The sequence below is a fragment of the Larus michahellis genome, chromosome 4 (genome assembly GCF_964199755.1).
Source record: "Larus michahellis chromosome 4, bLarMic1.1, whole genome shotgun sequence".
NCBI classification, from domain to species: Eukaryota; Metazoa; Chordata; class Aves; order Charadriiformes; family Laridae; genus Larus; species Larus michahellis.
The window spans coordinates 50,353,900-50,371,416 of NC_133899.1; the positions used below are offsets into that span (position 1 = coordinate 50,353,900).

Genomic DNA, 17,517 nt, shown 5'->3' on the forward strand with positions numbered 1-17,517 from the left:
TGTTTAATTGTTCTGGAACTTAAGATCTGCTATAAGCATGTTATCCTTTATAACACCTCTTTACTAACGATCATCCTCCCATGGCAGATGGCAAGCTATGGCTTGTAAAAATCAAGGGAATTGCTGAAAGCTGCCCAGGAAACCCAATGGCAGTAAGAGGAAGAAATTGCCCAGCTTGCACAAGGCTGTGCCCTTAATGCCAGTTTTGTGCCAAGCTTTAGTACAGAGGAGAGAAGACATGTTCAAATGCCAGGAGGTAAATAAAGAGTGTCTGAGAATGTCTCAGTTGCTAAACACTTGTGGATAGCAAACAGAACTTTTGGAGGTTCATTTGATAAGGAGAAATTAGGACAAGAACAACAAATTAAAGCTGTGGAAAGGGTCCCAGAGCCCCCACATGCGGGGTTTTAAGGCCATAGGATTTTTTTAAATGTTTCTTTACAGACATTCAAAAACATATGCTGGATTCTAACAGTCTACAGCATTCTAACAATGAAACTACCTTAGTGTTCTTATTATTCTATTATTATTCTAGTGTTCTTATTCTAAACCAAAACACAACTGCAGTATAAATACAGTAAATCATTACAAAAATGCTATGGAGATCAGGTCATTGCACTCCCCAATAGTTGCTTTTCCTGCTTTAGTACATTCCCTTGCTGAGCTTTAGTACACACACACACAGAGCAAATTATGAACACCTAAATGCCATGTCAGTTTTGGTTACGCTGCTTTGCCATTTACATCAAGTTTCACAACCCCCTGATGGTTTGTCACCCTTTTTGTACACTAATTTCCATCTGTAGAAGCTGCCAGAATGCTACTAACAAGAGATCAGTTTGATCAATGAGTTTGATAAGGTTGTAGCATACATAAGCAAAATGATGTTTGTAGTTTTCTATTGATTTCAAAGTATGGTTGCACAAATAAGAAATTAAACATGCAGATTTCCTATGAGCTGTAGACACTTCAATCACATGCCATTTAAGATACCATCAGAAGTAGATTAACTTTTTTTTTTGGAACCACCCAGTTTTACTTTGAGGCAGCTTGGCACAAAGTATAGTCAGCTGCGAGCTAACCGAGTGTGGGGACAAAAATCATCGCTGATATACGTGCATCAAACATGTACCAGATGTATCTCTGTCAAGGCCCTGCAACTGTTGCTGAGTTGTTCCTCTTTGGTTGTGATCAGCTGCACAGTGACCAAAGTGGGCATTTTTTCTGGAAACTAACATTAATGACCAAAACCCAAAGGATTGCCAACAACAATGCTCTGACTTTTCAACACCGGCAACATTCTCCATTCACGCTGGGCTAAAACTCCATTAAAGTCAATAGAGATAGCATTAAAAAAGGCCAAAGTCAGTTCCATTTTATCAGTAAATTGAGAATGTTTTCCCTGAGGAATTTCTTTAAGGAGTCAAACCATGAAAATAACACACCTTGTATAAATAGATAAAGGAATGGAATAAAAAAAAAAAAAAAAAAGCAGATGCTTCACCTAAAGAAAATTTTCTTCCATTCAATGTTCCTATTTCTAAATAAGCACATGAATCTTCAATAACCAAATATGTAAAAAAAAAAATAAAATCCTACGCTTCTCAAAAAACCATTAGTTTAGTCCCACCTATTTTTAGTTTGCTGAAGTCGGTACCTTAGCATCAATGTCGCTGGCGGCTACGTAGTGCATCATCCATTTTCTTTCTTCATTTTCCAAGGGGCTTGATTTGCTGCTTGAATGCTGTTGAGGGAGGGAGAACACGGGATGAAAAAGAGAATAAAGACCAATTCTTCTACTTATTTCAAGTCCTCAATGGGGAATTGCGATGTGGAACAGGCAATTTGCACCTCTTCATTGTTTATGGTGGATAAAATGAACGTGCCAGGAAAGTGGCAGCTGTTTCTCTGCTTGGTGGGAAGATATTGACTCAGGTCCTCATAGCTTCAAATAGCCAAGAAGGGAGAATCTTGTTTTCTTGGAGATTTACATCCTACTTGTAAGAATGGACTTGACCTGATTATAGGCTGGGGACAAATCTCTATCAAATACTCAGAGGCTCCTGGCAGGCTTGTTCTGTTTTCCACTTACCTGAGGGAAGGCAGAGCTTGATGCCATTGAGATCGCTGCTGCATTAAAAGCAGGTGCTGTGAATAGCACCTGTGTATTAGGCTCCACAGTTGCCGGTGCCTCCTGAAACATATTTACATCCTTGAAGAGTGTCAGAAGTTGCTGAACAGGTGTTTTATTACATTGAGTCAGAGCTCCACCCCTCCACGATTTCTGAAACAGGAAAATTTCCCACCCACTTTACTTGTCCAAAGAGCACATCTGTTGTAAGGTGCGAACATTCCTATTTGCAGGTCTTGTGACTGAGCAGAATACGCTGAGACCAAATTGTTCCCACCTGGAGGCTCATAGAAGAGTAATAATAGTGATAACCTGATTAATGATCTGATAGAGATGGTCTATGAGAGGTAACCTTACAGCGATAATCTAAAAGTGATGATAATAATAGCCTAATAGACACATCCACTTATTGTCTCCATGCAAAGACCCTGAATTCCATGCTCTATTGCCTCTGTAATAAAAATGGAAAAAAAAAAAAAAAGATGGGGATAATTATGAGAAGAAGACATTTATGTATGAAGATATTAAGAATTCTTCTGAAGAAATAATTTTACCTGAAAAGTGCTGTTACATCATGATTTGTACATCTGTGTTTGTTTTTATTGTAGTGTTCTACTTCAGAGGAAATGAAAGAAGGAAGAAATTTGATAAATAACATTTCTGTGCTCCCTAAAACACAAGGTATCACTTTTCCATTTGAAATGCTTTACTCATTCTGGGCTTTACATTTAATTCAGTGTGAATCTTAACAAATTTAAATAAGATTCAAACATTTCACCTTGAAAAATCATGAAACATTTTAACAAAACAAACTAATTTCATGTTTTAGGAGATTTTAGTTCTTCACTTTTGTTTTACCCAGTTCATAACTGTCATTTTCTGAACATTCAGATTTCTGAGCAATTTGATTCAAGTCACCAGGTGGCTGGGGGTTACTAGCAGATTATTGGAATTTAATGGACTGATCCTGTGTGTTTTATGATTTTTTTGTCTAATGAGGATCTGCATGTGTTCAGCACACCTCTAGGAAGCTCAGTGGATAAATTTTCTATTCCATTATGCAAATATTTTTAGGTACACATACATTTGTATTGAAAGTCCTCCCAAATGATTAAAAGTAGTGTTTATGAAAGGACTTGAGATTAATAGGATGACAAAGCATGATGCTCCCTATTAGAGACCTGCATAAGTATGAAATCACAGCCGCTCTGACTGTGGCAATGAGTGTTGTACAAGGACCTTGACTGACAGAAACTAGACACAAAACCAATCACTTCCAGCAGTCTCATTACATACTTTGCTTATATGCATAGAGGAATCAATACGAAAAGCTGGTGTTACAAGGAGAACAAGTTAAGACAGTTTGATCATCTTACCTCCAGTACTCTATCCTTGCAAAAGTTTGATTTCTTAGGCTTAATTTTTTGCATGCACTTTCAGGTTTTTTTTTTAAATTAAATAAGCACATTTATTTTATCACATTGTGCAAGGGAAAGGTTTGCTATGAACTTCCTTTCTCACCTTCATCATATTGAAACTTTTTGATGGAACAGGAACTGCTTAATTGAAACTGAATTGGATAAACTACAGCAATAAGCAAAGAATAGTCACAAGCCTCCCACACACTTTGACTGATGTGTTGCTTAGTATGAGCACTTGCACTTCCATTAAAAAAATGTAGAATCTGCCTTTTTTTTCTGTAAAAATTCTGACCAGAAGCAGTTTAGAGAAAAGTAACTGTACACATAAAAGCACACACATTTTTTATTTCTTCTGCTACAGCCTATTTGTATCCTTGATTGAAGTGCCTAGGGGATGTGCGATACCACAACAGAAGAATGAGAATGATAGCTACAATTTCTTTGTAATTGTGCCCCACAAAGTTTATCAGCTCCAGGTCTTGTCTCTGTGATGTATGGAAGCTAATGGGTGTGAGGTTTTTGCATGAGAGCCAGTTTCCATTTATGTGTGTCATATTGCACCTTTGGTTTTAAAACAAAAGGAAATGAAGGGGGAGAAGAAGCCTCCGGCATCCCCTAGGAAGGTGACTAAGAGTTGCTTGTTGCCTAACAGCTAACCCTTCTTTCCTGACTCAAGCCTTCCTGATATGAAATGCCTGTTTTTTAAGCTCAAGTCAGAGGTAGCCAAAGGTGCCCTTGACTCAAAGCTGGCACTGGTATTGAATTTCCTAAATTAGTTGAAAATTCAAATTGCTTTTCACTATGAAGCACTATTTCTTTTGAGGCAAACATGGCCTTTTCACAAGGTGCGTAGGATAGGCTCGACGTCACCTAAGTCATCTAAAAGTTAGACTTCTAGTTGAAGCAGGTTGCCTGCGTTCCCTGTTTGGAGGAAAAAGCAAACGTGGCAACTGCCGGTACTGACTAAGCTCCTCTATATTGGATTCTTCTGGAGAAGCTTAAATGTCCAGGTCATACATGACACCTAAGTTCTGAATGGCCGAAGGTAGGTGATGTGAATCCCACCCTTAGTAATCAGTATATCCTCTTTAATTACTCGTTTCCAAAGTTACTGATGCTGAGGGATCCTGACATTGAGGAACTGGGTTGTGTTGTTAGCACGTGATTCACCCTGTCGCAATGTGAAGCTGCGAAACACCCTTGGGCAAAAGGTCTATTAGCATATAAATGAAAAATCTTCTCATGGATTCATTCAAATAACAAAGAAGAGGTTTTGCGATAACCAGGAAGATGTAATGCTGAAGTACCAGTACAAGTACAAACTTACTGCTATATTCCAGTTTAGGATCACCTAAGGCCCCTGTGAACATGAATGGGACAGCTTGACTTGGGACTGCTGTTCATAAAGCACAGACTGTGCAGTGATAGCTCATGCCCAGACATATTAACGGAGGAATATGAAGTTGGGTTTTCCATGAAACCCCAGGCTGCAATCTGAGGAAGAGCAGCAGCTGCTTCATAAACATCTGAGACATGTTTGGGACAAATGGGGAATGTCAGAGGGAAGGACAGAGAGGAGAGGACTCCTACAACTACCTGAAGGTAATCACAGAATCACAGAATGGTAGGGATTGGAAGGGACTCTGGAGATCACCTAGTCCAACCCCCCTGCCAGAGCAGGGTCACCTACAGCAGGTTGCACAGGAACGCATCCAGGCGGGTTTTGAATGTCTCCAGAGACTCCACCACCTCTCTGGGCAGCCTGTTCCAGTGCTCTGCCACCCTCAAAGTAAAGAAGTTCCTCCTCATGGTTATGTGGAACTTCCTATGTTCAAGTTTGTGCCTGTTACCTCTTGTCCTGTCACTGGGCACCACTGAAAAGAGCCTGGCCCCATCCTCCTGGCACCCAGCCTTTAAGTATTTATAAGCATATTTATAATGTACTCCTGAGTTGTGGGGCAAAGCCCCAGAGGTCAAATGATACGCTTAGTGCAACTCAAAGAGCAGAAAATCTATGCTGGCCCAGCCTTAGATACCCACGCTTACAGCAATTTTGGAGTCTGTCTGTCAGCTGGTGAACTACTGGTGAGATGCAGATCACCCAAAGTTGCTCTGCCTTGAACTGGTTGTCATTTGAGGCTTTTTTCTGTAATATTTTTTTCTTTTTCCTGGCTAGTCTGATGGTGTCTAAGACTACAATCAACATAATCTAAAACCACAACCAACAGCTAAGCTAGGCCAATTTTAACATTAATGCTCAAAGACATGTGTTGAATCAGAGTTAATCATTCAAAGATTTATTAATGTGACAGCTAAGGACAAATAAAAGATCAGCTAGATTGTGTGTTTTCTTTTAATCTTTCTCAATTGTTCTCAATGATAACCCTCTTCAGCCTCTTTCCCATCTTTCCCAGCTCCTCTGTGGCCTACAGATTCCTTTATGTCTCATCCCTGTATCATGGGCTTTTTCATATCATGACCTAGCAATGTAATCAGCCCCTCTTGCTTCAGCACATCGCCCCTCGGATTTCCCAGACCACATTTTTCTGGAGAAAGGGAGGGTCCAGCTTCCCCGAAGGCCCTTCTGGTTTACTCCTCATTAGGATCTTTCCTAGAAACAGCCATCTTCTACCTGCCAGGGATACAGGAAGATGCAGCTGATGTGCCTCATAGCAGTATAATGTTTCAGGCATGTTTAAAGTAATAATACAAGGTGGCCCATCTGAATAAAAGCAAAAATGTTCAGTTCGTGTCAGAAATTGAGACATCATAGCAATCTCCATGACGTCATTGCCAAATATCATTCACGAGAATCAGGCTTTCATATGGCAATGGCTGTGTAACTTTGCCTGATCCACATTGTTGCTGCTGGTGATCCGTATGCCCTTTATTTTAATAAGATAAATGAGAAAGGTATGTATATATTTATCCACAATTCAAATATGAACACATTAGGACAGAAAAAGTGAAATGGGTTGAGAACATTTGGACAATAAAGTTATATCAGCAGAAAAAGGGGTGTTTCTGTCCATCAGGAGTATTATTGCTTTTAGGAGGGCTCTGTACACTCCTCCCCATGACAAATATGGGGTATAGATATTTGTTGTTACATATATACTAACTTTACCCAAACTCAGAGAGTACTTAAATTCAGAAAATATTTCAGAAACAATCCCAAAAGTACTTATCATCCTGGACAAGTACTGACAGTATCTCAGTTTGGGTTTGGTTATTCTTACCTAGAACATAACCTCTCTTCTGATACATCTGACCTGTAGGAGACCTGTGCGTGTGCATCTTGCAGTCAGAGAAAGGCCAGTTTGTGTAAAGAGAACCTTAGCAAGTCAACAATCGTAATAGAGCCACAGTCAAATGAAAGTGTAGAACGGACCCAGTGCTAATGCATATAAAGAGAGTACTGAGAAACTTCTAGGCTTCCAGCTTCACTGACTACAGTATGGAATGTGCTTTTTTATACTCTTCGGCTTCTTCCAATTCTTTTTCATTTTCCTAGAATTAAAACCAAAATGTTTTGAGTACTTCAAAAATAATTGACATGGGATAAAATTTAAGAAGGTAACTATGAAAAAATCTGGTAACAACATAGGAGGAGAAGGCTGAAGTACTCAACAACTTTTTTGCCTCAATCTTCGCTGGTAATCCCGCTTCCCACACCTCTCGAGTTGACAGACCTCAAGGCAGGGAATGGGGAAGCAAGGTTCCTCCCACTGTAAAAGGAGATCAGTTTTGAGACCACCTAGGGAACCTGAACATACATAAATCTATGGGACCTAACAAGATGCATCCCAGAGTTGCCAAGCCACTCTCCATGATATTTGAAAAGTCATGGCAGTCAGGTGAAGTCCTCAGTGACTGGAAAAAGGCAAACATTGCACCCATTTTTAAAAAGGATAGAAAGGAGCATCCTGGGAACGAATGACCTGTCAGCTTCACTTCTGTGCCTGAGAAGATCATTGAACAGATCCGCCTGGAAGCCATGCTAGGGCACGTGGAGAACAGGGACAGCATGGCTTCACGAAGGGCAAGTGGTGACCAACCTGACCAACCTAGTGGCCTTCTGTGATGGAGTGATTATGTCAGTAGACAAGGGAAGAGCTATGAATGTCATCTATCTGGACTTCTGTAAGGCCTTTGACACAGTTCCCCACAACTTACTTCTCTGTAAATTGGAGAGGTATGGATTTGGTGGATGGACTGTTTGGTGGATGAGGAACTGGTTGGCCACATCCAGAGTGTAGTGGTCAATAGCGCAATGTCCAGATGGAGATTAGTGACAAGTGGTTTCCCTCAAAGGGTCCATATAGGGACCCCTGTTTTTAAACCCCTGTTTAATATCTTCATCATTGACATAGATAGTGGGATCGAGTGCACCCTCAGTAAGTTTGCGGATGACACCAAGCTGAGTGGTGTGGTTGATATGCCTGGGGGATGGGAAGGACATCCAGAGGGACTTGGAGAAGTTTGAGAAGTAGGCTCTGTTGAATCTTACGAGGTTCAACAGGGCCAAGTGCAAGGTCCTGCACCTGGATCTGTGCAACCCCTGGCATCAATACAGGCTGGAGGATGAAGGAATTCAGAGCAGCCCTGCCAAGAAGTACTTGGGGGACTGGTGGATGAAAAGCTGGACATGAGCCAGCAACATGCTCTTGCAGCCCAGAAAGCCAACTGTATTCTGGGCTGCATCAAAAGAAGCGTGGTCAGCAGGTTGAGGGAGGTGATTCTGCCCCTCTATTCTGCTCTCCTGAGAGCCCACCTGGAGTACTGCGTCCAGCTTTGGAGTCCTCAGCACAAGAAAGACATGGACTTGTTGGAGTGGGTCCACAGGAGGGCCACAAAAATTATTAAAGGAATGAAACACCTCTCCTATGAGGACAGGCTGAGAGAGTTGGGGGTTGTGTAGCCTAGAGAAGAGAAGACTCTGGGGAGACCTTATTGTGGCCTTTCAATACTTAAAGCGGGCTTATAAGAAAGATGGGACGGACTTTATTTTTTGCAACTTTTTCCTGTTGCAATAGGAAAAGGGGTAATAGTTTTTAACTAAAGGATGGTAGAGCCAGACTAGATATAAGGAAGAATTTTTTTATGGGAAGGGTGGTGAAGAACTGGAACAGGTTGCCCAGAGAGGTGGTAGATGCGCCATCACTGGAAACGTTCAAGGTCAGGTTGGACAGGGCTCTGAGTAACCTCTGAGTAACCTGAGTATCTGGTTGAAGATGTCCCGCTCATTGCAGGGGTCTTGGACTAGGTGATCTTTAAAGGTCCCTTCAAACCCAAACTGTTCTATGATACTATAAGTGCAATACTTTTTTATTACTGAGCTTATATATAAAGTTCTTAAATTAGTCTTTCCTGTTGTAAGGCATGCCCTGCGTAGGATCCTAATTCTTACCAGCGTCATCATAGTCTCCTGTCAAACATTTAAAGACATTGGTCTGCTAAAGCAGCCTATCCTGAAATAACTGGCTTCTAAACCTTTTCAGCTGTAATAAGTTAATGGTATCTTGGTACCTTAATAAAATCAGGAAGTGCTGGTGGGGTATGCCTTTGAGTTTCCTTTTCTTGTCTAACATATGGGACGTCATATGCTATCATCAACTTTAAATTGCCAGTATTCATTGCAGTTAGCTCCAGGGGATAAAGTACATTACAAGAATCTAGCCCATGCATAAAATTGTTGGTCACCAGCGTACGTTTGCTGACTGTAGAGAGAGAAACGTGGTTTCCCGGGAGGACTGTTATTTGAGAGTCCTGGGCAGGATCAGGGGACCCCAATGCAGGTGACCGGTTTTCCACTGATTATGGAAGTTCCTCAAAGCCTTCCCCATTGCTTAGCAGGATTGCTTTTACTTCCTCAGTGTAAAGGGGAGCATGGCACCTTTCTGAGTGCATTGCCTTTTCAGCCAAGACTGGCATAACCAGAGTGTTTCACCAGACATCAGGGGACTGCTTTTCTCAACATGGCAATGGCTCAGCTTTTGTTATGATGAAATTCCTAACTTTTTTGACATTTTCTGTATTGCAGAAAAGGATAGGACAGTGCCATGTGAGACCAGAGCCCACATGTGATGCAGTGCTGCAAGAGAATGAAGTCCCTCCCTCCTAATTAACTGAGAGGGGCAGAAACAGCCAAGAGATTCTTGCCTGAAAGATGTAGCTCCCTTCTACTTCCACTGTCAGTCCCTGGGAGAACCGCAACCTGGGGAAGGTGGCTGCCTCCAGCATGAGAACCCTGGTGAGAAAACACAAGCTATGGGAAAAGGAGATCCTTAGGGAAGGTGTACCCAACTGAGGAAATACTGCCAGGCACTCTGGGAATTTCCCATTCCACTTGCAGGCTGAAAAGGAAGAGGAAGCATGGGGTTAGGTGATGCACTCACTCCAGTTAATCTTGCAGCACTGAAATTCCTGGTGCCTCTTTCTTGCGTGAGAAAGGCCCGGCTATTGCAGAAGCTCTTGCATCCAGTATCTCTCCACATGTGCAGAAGCCATGTTCCCATTGCCATTTGACTTCAAGCCTTGTGCAAGCTGAAGAGGTGTGCATGGCAGCATATCTTGCCCTATATACAATGTGTTGTCACCAGGAGGATGGAGTGACAGCCTTTCCAGGGCACCTGGTAGGTCACGTAAGCAGTGCTTAGCAAAGCCAGGCTCTGTTGGGAGTCACCCAGACACCCCACAAACCTGCATTTTCTGCCATCTGAGATTGAGCTATCATCCATGCCTCGTGCGATGTGGTCTCAGTGACCCTACACGTGTGACTCCACACGACTGTTAACAAAACAAAGCCATTTCTCAGGGAGTCAGAAAAGGCTTTGCAGTTGTCTGGGGAGCTGAGCGTGGGAGAATTTGGGGCTGGTAGGCAAAAAATACCAGCTATATTTCCCCATGCTCCTGCTGAACAAAATACAAACCTGTGCAGAAGTGTTACGGTGGCCACTTACTCACAAAAGGGCTGATCACAAAGATTAAACTATGTTAACAGCTCCACATGGAAAGACTTGAAAGAAACAATTGCAAAACATCTTAAGGAAGTGTTTCAGAAATGCGTAAGGAAAGAAACATTCTCCAGGAGATCGAGATAGGCAACTATTTAAGTACATCCTATTACATGCTAAATTAAATCACCATTGCAACACGATACTGTGCTAAAACTCACAGACATCAAAGGCAAGCATGACTCTTAGGTCAGGTCAAGAAAACATAGATTAAAGAAAGACAAATTTGTAGTGGCAAACATTGCTAAATATCCATTATAATAAATGTAAGGGAGCCACATGTTACTAAAGCATGTGGAAACCTGTTTAAACAGCTATTGCATGCAACTCTCACATGGTTCTGATATTGTGACCATACGTGATGTAATGACTAAAACCTACTCAATTAGATTACATTGCACAGGTATGACGTGAAAGCAGAATTAATTATTCCTTATATTTCCACAAGTCCAAGACAATGATAAGGTCAGACTAGATGTTGCAAAAAAACTTATGTGATTGACAAAGAGGCTCAACGTTGCAGCTTCATGCTAAAAACCAGTAGGAAAGGCCAGGATGGGCTAAAAGATGTCTCTGGCAGCATAAATAGCTGCTCCTGCTGCAGTTGAGGAAATCTCAGTGGTATGATATGAACTATCCCAATCACAATTTTGGCTGAAAGCCCAATGTCTTTCAGAGGTGATAGGAAGGCAGCAGCCTCGTGTGAAAAAGAAATGCACGGTACATTGGAAAACAGTGAAATACGAAACTTTCAAAGTAAATCATAACTAATGGAATATAGAAAAAACATTATTTTCACGGGTGACAACAGGAAGCTTATATAGACATTTGTATATATGCAAATATAAAGGAAATGTATGTGAGGAGAAAGCAAAATCCTATCAAAGATCTATACTCATTACTTCAAAGAGATAGCAAAATAATTACTAGTGATGCAGCTAAAGCAGGAATGCTAATAAAACACTTGTGTTCTGTGCTGGGAAAGAAGAAACTTTGCATGTTTAATCAATGAATATTATAAACTACTTTGCAACATATAGCCATACAAAATATATTAAGACAGAATAGAGATAATTCTTACCAATTAGTTCCAAAAGCGTAGTCTGGGAAGATTCTCGGCTGTCTGTGGTTCAGCTATTTTAATTCATGGCATTCTGCAGAACTACAGAAAATTGAAAGAAAGTGAATATTGTGTAGATTGGTTCCGCTGGTTGTCATTGCAATAGTGGGCACAATATCTGATTATCTTAAAATCCATTACTATATATTACCAGTCTTGGTTCCCTTGCTATTCCTCAAAATGTGGACTGGCAATCATACACAGCAAATGCTCCATCATCCCTGAAGTAGTTAATAGGAATGCCTATTTTGAGCCAAGAGTTAGTTTCAAGTCACATACTTTCTTCTCATTTGTGTTTCATATGTTTTGTACAGCATATGTTAATGTATGCAGGTTTATATGAAGTACAAGTTTCAGCATACAAAGCAATTATACACAGAAAACTGCACTCCACCACACAAGGGAGTGTTTTCCCCCCCAAAAAAGATCGATGAAGTGTAATTAGTGAGCCTTAGGACAGTCATTAACTAGTACAATTTACTGTCTGGACAGCAGATGGTTCCACCCAGTCAAATTCCATATGTTTGTGTCTATGTGTATATATATGTATGTGTAAAAACACCTGGGGAGATTTGGAGTAAAAATAATGTCTGAAACCCTTTCCATGAAAGAAGAAATAAAAGACCTACCTCCTGGCTTGTGTAAGAGTGGAATGCCTAGCCATATGGCTTGGGAAAGAGCTTAAGAACTATATAGCTGAGAAATAAAAGGACAGGAAAGCTGATCTTAATAAAGGCAGATATAATTGTGCATTTCATTTTCTCCTCTCCTCTCCTCTCCTCTCCTCTCCTCTCTTCTCCTCTCCTCTCCTCTCCTCTCCTCTCCTCTCCTCTCCTCTCCTCTCCTCTCTTCTCTTCTCTTTAAAATCTTTTTCTATTAATCTTTGTGAAAGTCTTAGTTATATTTGGAATGTGCACAGAAATTCTTCTTTAATTTCCTTATCTTAGGTATGTACTAGAGGTGATGCCAATATACTGCCAAAACTGAAGTGTGCTGTTCCTATGGATGCATTGATCTTGCAAGCCAGGGTACTGGAGATGTCTTTCAGTGACCAAAGTGTAATAAAGACGTAAAGGATGTTAAAACAATTACTGTTCCACCAATAATGAGCATGGGACGGCATGGAAAAGAAATCTCTTTGGGGTTAGCATCAGCCAGAGGTTCCCTGTAAGGTGATAAGCAGTTTTGAGAAGCCCTGAACTACCTTCTGGAAGCCAGTCAGTATAAAATAGTGGGTGTTTTAATAACAAGAGACCAATTTTGTTCTATCCTGCAACTGCAGTTTTTTTACTTGTATTGTGCAAAGATAGTAAGATTTTGTTATGCAAAGACTGAAAAAGGTGCGTATTTCTAAGGTTAAGAATTTGTTATCTAACTGATTTCATAATTAGTCCTCAGTGAGAAACATCACTGAAAAAGTTTTCTTCTGAGGAATTTTTAAGAGTTTAATGGTCTCAAACTCTATTCAACATGCTGATGAGTGATTTGGAAACAAGTGCGACATCCTGACTGGCCAAATTTGCAGTAGAATAAAGATTGATGGAGTGCTGAGTAATACTGAGGACAGGGCAATCATACAGAACAGTCTGACCTGCTTGATAAACTGTCCTGATTAACCACAGTTAATTCTAACACACTGAAGTATGAAGTTATGATTAAAGGAGTGACAAATGTAAGTTAGAATTTACTCCCCCTTATGAAAGGGAAGAATGTAGTGTGGAAAACAGCAACTCACCAGCTTATACAAGACAAGCAACTCAGCAGAAGTCTCTAATGGCAAATGAGGACAACTGGATTCTGCATCTAGAAAGTGGAAAGTCATTTATCTGTAAGAATAACAAGGCAATGTTCATCTCTGTATATGGCAATATTGGGAAATGTACTGGAGTCTGCATTTTATAAAGGGATGACAAAGAGTTGGAGGGAGTGCAAGAACAGAACTACAGCTGGATCTAGCTAATAAAGATTTTTTTATAATGAGAACTCGAAGGGCTGAATCTACTGGTGATGTAACCTTCGCATATTTCATAAAATCAAACCTAGTGAAGAAACAATGGTGATGCAATGGCTTTTAAATTAATAGAAAACCATTTAAGAAGAACTAATGTCTGGGCTCTGGCCAAACTAATGAAACTGGAAACAAAGTGCATAATTATAGCTGGAAGATGATCACCCTGTAGAACATACTTCTATGAAATGTGAATTCACCATTCCTGATATCTTTAAAAGAAGAGGGGTCATTTTCCTTCAAGATAGACTTTGGTCAGCCGCAGGTAATCAGGATTAACGTTTAAGTAACTGCATGGCAGGTAACAGGTCTGACATCTAACAAGTGAAACAAGGTGATCTGATGGTACTTCTGGCTTTTATAAGTCTATACGAGGAAATAAGATGAATAATGTAGTACAAATACAAAACTGTATTCACTGTTTTACTTTGTTCTTCCACCGCCTAATAGGAGCTAATCAGAGCTCAACAATTCAAGACCTCTGTACATTACCATAAAATGGACGGATTAAAGAAGTGCAAGCAGATAGGCCCATTTAGCAGGCAACAGTGGGAAAAACATGCCCCAGAAAACCGTCCCTCAACATTGGCTAAAAGCTTATCATTGTGTACTTGCAAACAAGGATTGCAAAGGATCCAAACCACCTGACTATCCCTGCAGGCTTAGCTTTAGCCTCTAGAGCTTCACAGTCCTACCTCACCTCTCCTGAGGCCTCCCAGTCCTGTTTGCTGCAGCCTACTGTCTCTCCTTGCTTAACCCCCTGCTTTGGTTTCACACATGTAAGGTGTAAAAAGCCTCCTTGAGGCTTGTTGAATCTTGAGTTAGGCCTAACTGAGCAAAACAATGCCCCAGAAAATGTCTAAAATGAGACATTATAAATGACCGTAGTCATTTAAAAGAGCCTGTCAATTTGGGGGGTATCCCAGAAGAAAGGTCAAGCACAAAAATACGTGGGAGATACCCCAGCTCCCCACTGACATGTGAATGGCTGAAGCTGGGGACACTGGTGGTAGTTTTAAAAGGAAATTTCTTCTGACCTGTATGTAGCCATAAGGATCATCCCTTGAGAGGTTCACACTGACTGTGCAGAGAAAGTGAACTGGTCATGAGAAAGTCAGTCTAGGCTGACTACAAGACAGCCAACTCTCACAGTTTCATTCTGGAAGGGTAAATGCAAAGTGAAGAAGAGCTGAGAGCCAGAACCTGTCCATCATCCACAAAAAGGATCTTCTGAGAATCCATCCCCGACAAACCACACTGTTAAAGCTACAACTTTTCAGCAGTACAGAAACAAAAGCATGACTACATCCAGAGAGCTCCCTTACAGGAACAAGGCAAGCATTTCACAGACACCCCTCCCAGCCACTGACACTCCTTCTCCCCTATATTTCAAAAGAGGGAGCTGCACAGAGCACTTTTGTCCTTGGCTGGCAAGTCATTACAGAAACACTGTATCCTGCTCACTCTACAAGGCTCTGATGATGCTATTTAAAGCTTCAGAGTGACACGACTCAGCCAAGCACACTGCGAATACTTTTACCTACTCATTTGGAAAGTAGAGATAAAATCCTGCTCATTCACCTTGAAATGTGACTGGAAGCCATAGAGGCCACCCAGCAGCACCCCACCCTGCTACCAAAACCTTGCCATGTAAACCCAGTACAGAGCCCTTCTGCAATCCAAAGAATTTTAACATTGAAATATAACCATAGGTGGCTTTAGTAGGCTACTAATTGTAAATGCTGTACTCTTACATACACTGAGAAATTCAACACACTTGTACATTATTAAGCACATTAGATATTAGTCAGAGAAGGGGCAAAATAGAAAACATGGATTATGAACAGTTAAATTATGAGTGGAAAACAATTAAAAATATAACTGACTTTTTTCACTAGTATGTTTATGTATTCAAAATTGGTATGCTTAGAAATAATCACTCACAATAGGTAACCTGGGAGAATCAAAATCTTGTATTAAGAATTTGTATTCTCACTTTCCAACCTAATCTTTTCAAATTCCTACAGAACAAGAAAAAAGAGATACGTGCATATCTTGAGTATGCTTTACTTATTTTGAGAGATTTGTCACATGTAAACATCACCTGTTGTTCCTATTTTTATTAATGTTTTCAATATTACTTTGTCTAATAAAACAGATACCTATGAAGAATTAGGGAATTTCTACCATCTATTAGTAAGTGAGAAGTGAATGCTCCAGGAGAAACACAGAATAACTCATTTGGTCCGTAAAGTATTAGTGTGTTTTGTGCTATTAATTCAACCTAGAGCATGGGTTACCTGCAAGGAACTTAATAAAAATGAGCTTATTTGTGTGTTTGGAAAGAAATACTCTCGTGTACTTATATTGCTATGACTGTGTGATGCAGGTTTGCACGGGTTTTGGTCTCATGAGGCTATTTCTCAACTGGATTTTTTGCAAATGAACAAGTAAAGCATCTTAACCCTAGGGAACAAATCGGACAGTGATGCACACAAGAGGAGATGGAGGATCTTTGCTATGGGTGCAAGCACAGTGCTCCTCCATCTCTTCCCCACTGGGAACAGTGACAGAAGTCTAGGTTAGGCAACCTCTCATCACGGCACCTTTGGCCCAATGGGCAAATTATGCCATGTTATGTGCATGTCGGCGCTGGGTTTGGTGCAGAGCCAGTCCAAGGAAAACTACTGCTCAGCAGGCACGGATCGTCCTGCAGCAGCTTGCCATGCAGAAGGATGTACTTTTTATATCAAACCTTCCCAGAGCTTCCAGGGTTCTCCATTGGTCTACACATTTCTTGTCTTTTTCACAGATGGCACAAGGCCCACAGCAACAGTATAGGTAACATAAATCTTTGCTATCTTAAGAGGAAAAAAAATAACATTCCTGGAGCAGGATATCCTCTTTAGGTGCCCTACTGCAAAACAGAAAATATTCCTTCTTGCACCAAGACCATGTAAAGCCCTTTTCCTCCCATGTGGGTGCCTCCTAGTTCTGCAGGTGCTGAGCTCGTGCAACACCCAGGCAACAGCGAGGGCAGGCAGAGCTGATGAGTTTAAGGACTTGCACATCCTTGCTTCTGTTTTGAGGGGGATTAAAGCCAGCAGAGTGTTGTTCTGTTTAGCTTGTATTTCTAGTCACTATGCTACTACTGCTCACACCAGGAGTGGGAAGAGGGATGGGTAGCCAAGAAGCAGTGAGGAAGCGCACAGAGACGCTTGGTGGCCAAGCAACGGCAATACTCTTTTGCTTTCTTGGTTGATCTGGTACCCATGGTCTGTGCCTCCTCTGCCTCTGCCCAAAGTCACCCTTAGACGTGATCTGTGCCCACAGGATGCCATATGACATGTGCCTGTCTTTCTCTAAACACTTGCCTACAATGTGCCACAGTCCCAGTCACAGACCTGGCCCACAGGCTGCTCCTTACCTCACCACCACCTCACAAACACAAAGCACAAGTCATGTTAATAAAATATGCTTTTAATGTGGTCTGCCCTGGACATGTTACACTTAAACATTTCAAACTCTTTCTCAAGGCAACTTGCACCATGCTCATTATCATCTTAGGACTTTCTTCCTCATGACTGCCCATCTTCTGCAGGATACAACGAACTGTACTCCACTATAATAGTTGAATTGCAATGTATTGCTGCAGTGAAATTCTTTGGATAAAAAGTTTCTCTTCAGTGTCTTCTTTGTTCATCTGAGATTGCCATCAAGTGGGGTTGATCAGGAATCCTTTGAAGGCTGCTGGCCATTCATAAGGGAGCTTCAGTCTCTTGGTGGATTAAGGGAACAAAAGCATCCTCCCTTGTCTGACA

The 17,517-nt window shown here is 41.1% G+C and overlaps 1 protein-coding gene across 1 annotated transcript in view; it reads right to left on the reverse strand.

Moving 5' to 3' along the window:
* LOC141741582 (cytosolic phospholipase A2 epsilon-like) overlaps positions 1–2,203 on the reverse strand; it is a 38,400-nt gene extending 36,197 nt beyond the window's left edge. Inside the window, exons 1-2 of the mRNA XM_074582429.1 lie at positions 2,093–2,203; positions 1,658–1,744 (exon numbers count right to left, since the gene is read on the reverse strand). Of these exons, the coding sequence (XP_074438530.1) occupies positions 1,658–1,744; positions 2,093–2,203 (198 nt within the window). The remainder of the gene's footprint in view (positions 1–1,657; positions 1,745–2,092) is intronic.
* Between the last annotated feature and the right edge of the window lie 15,314 nt (positions 2,204–17,517).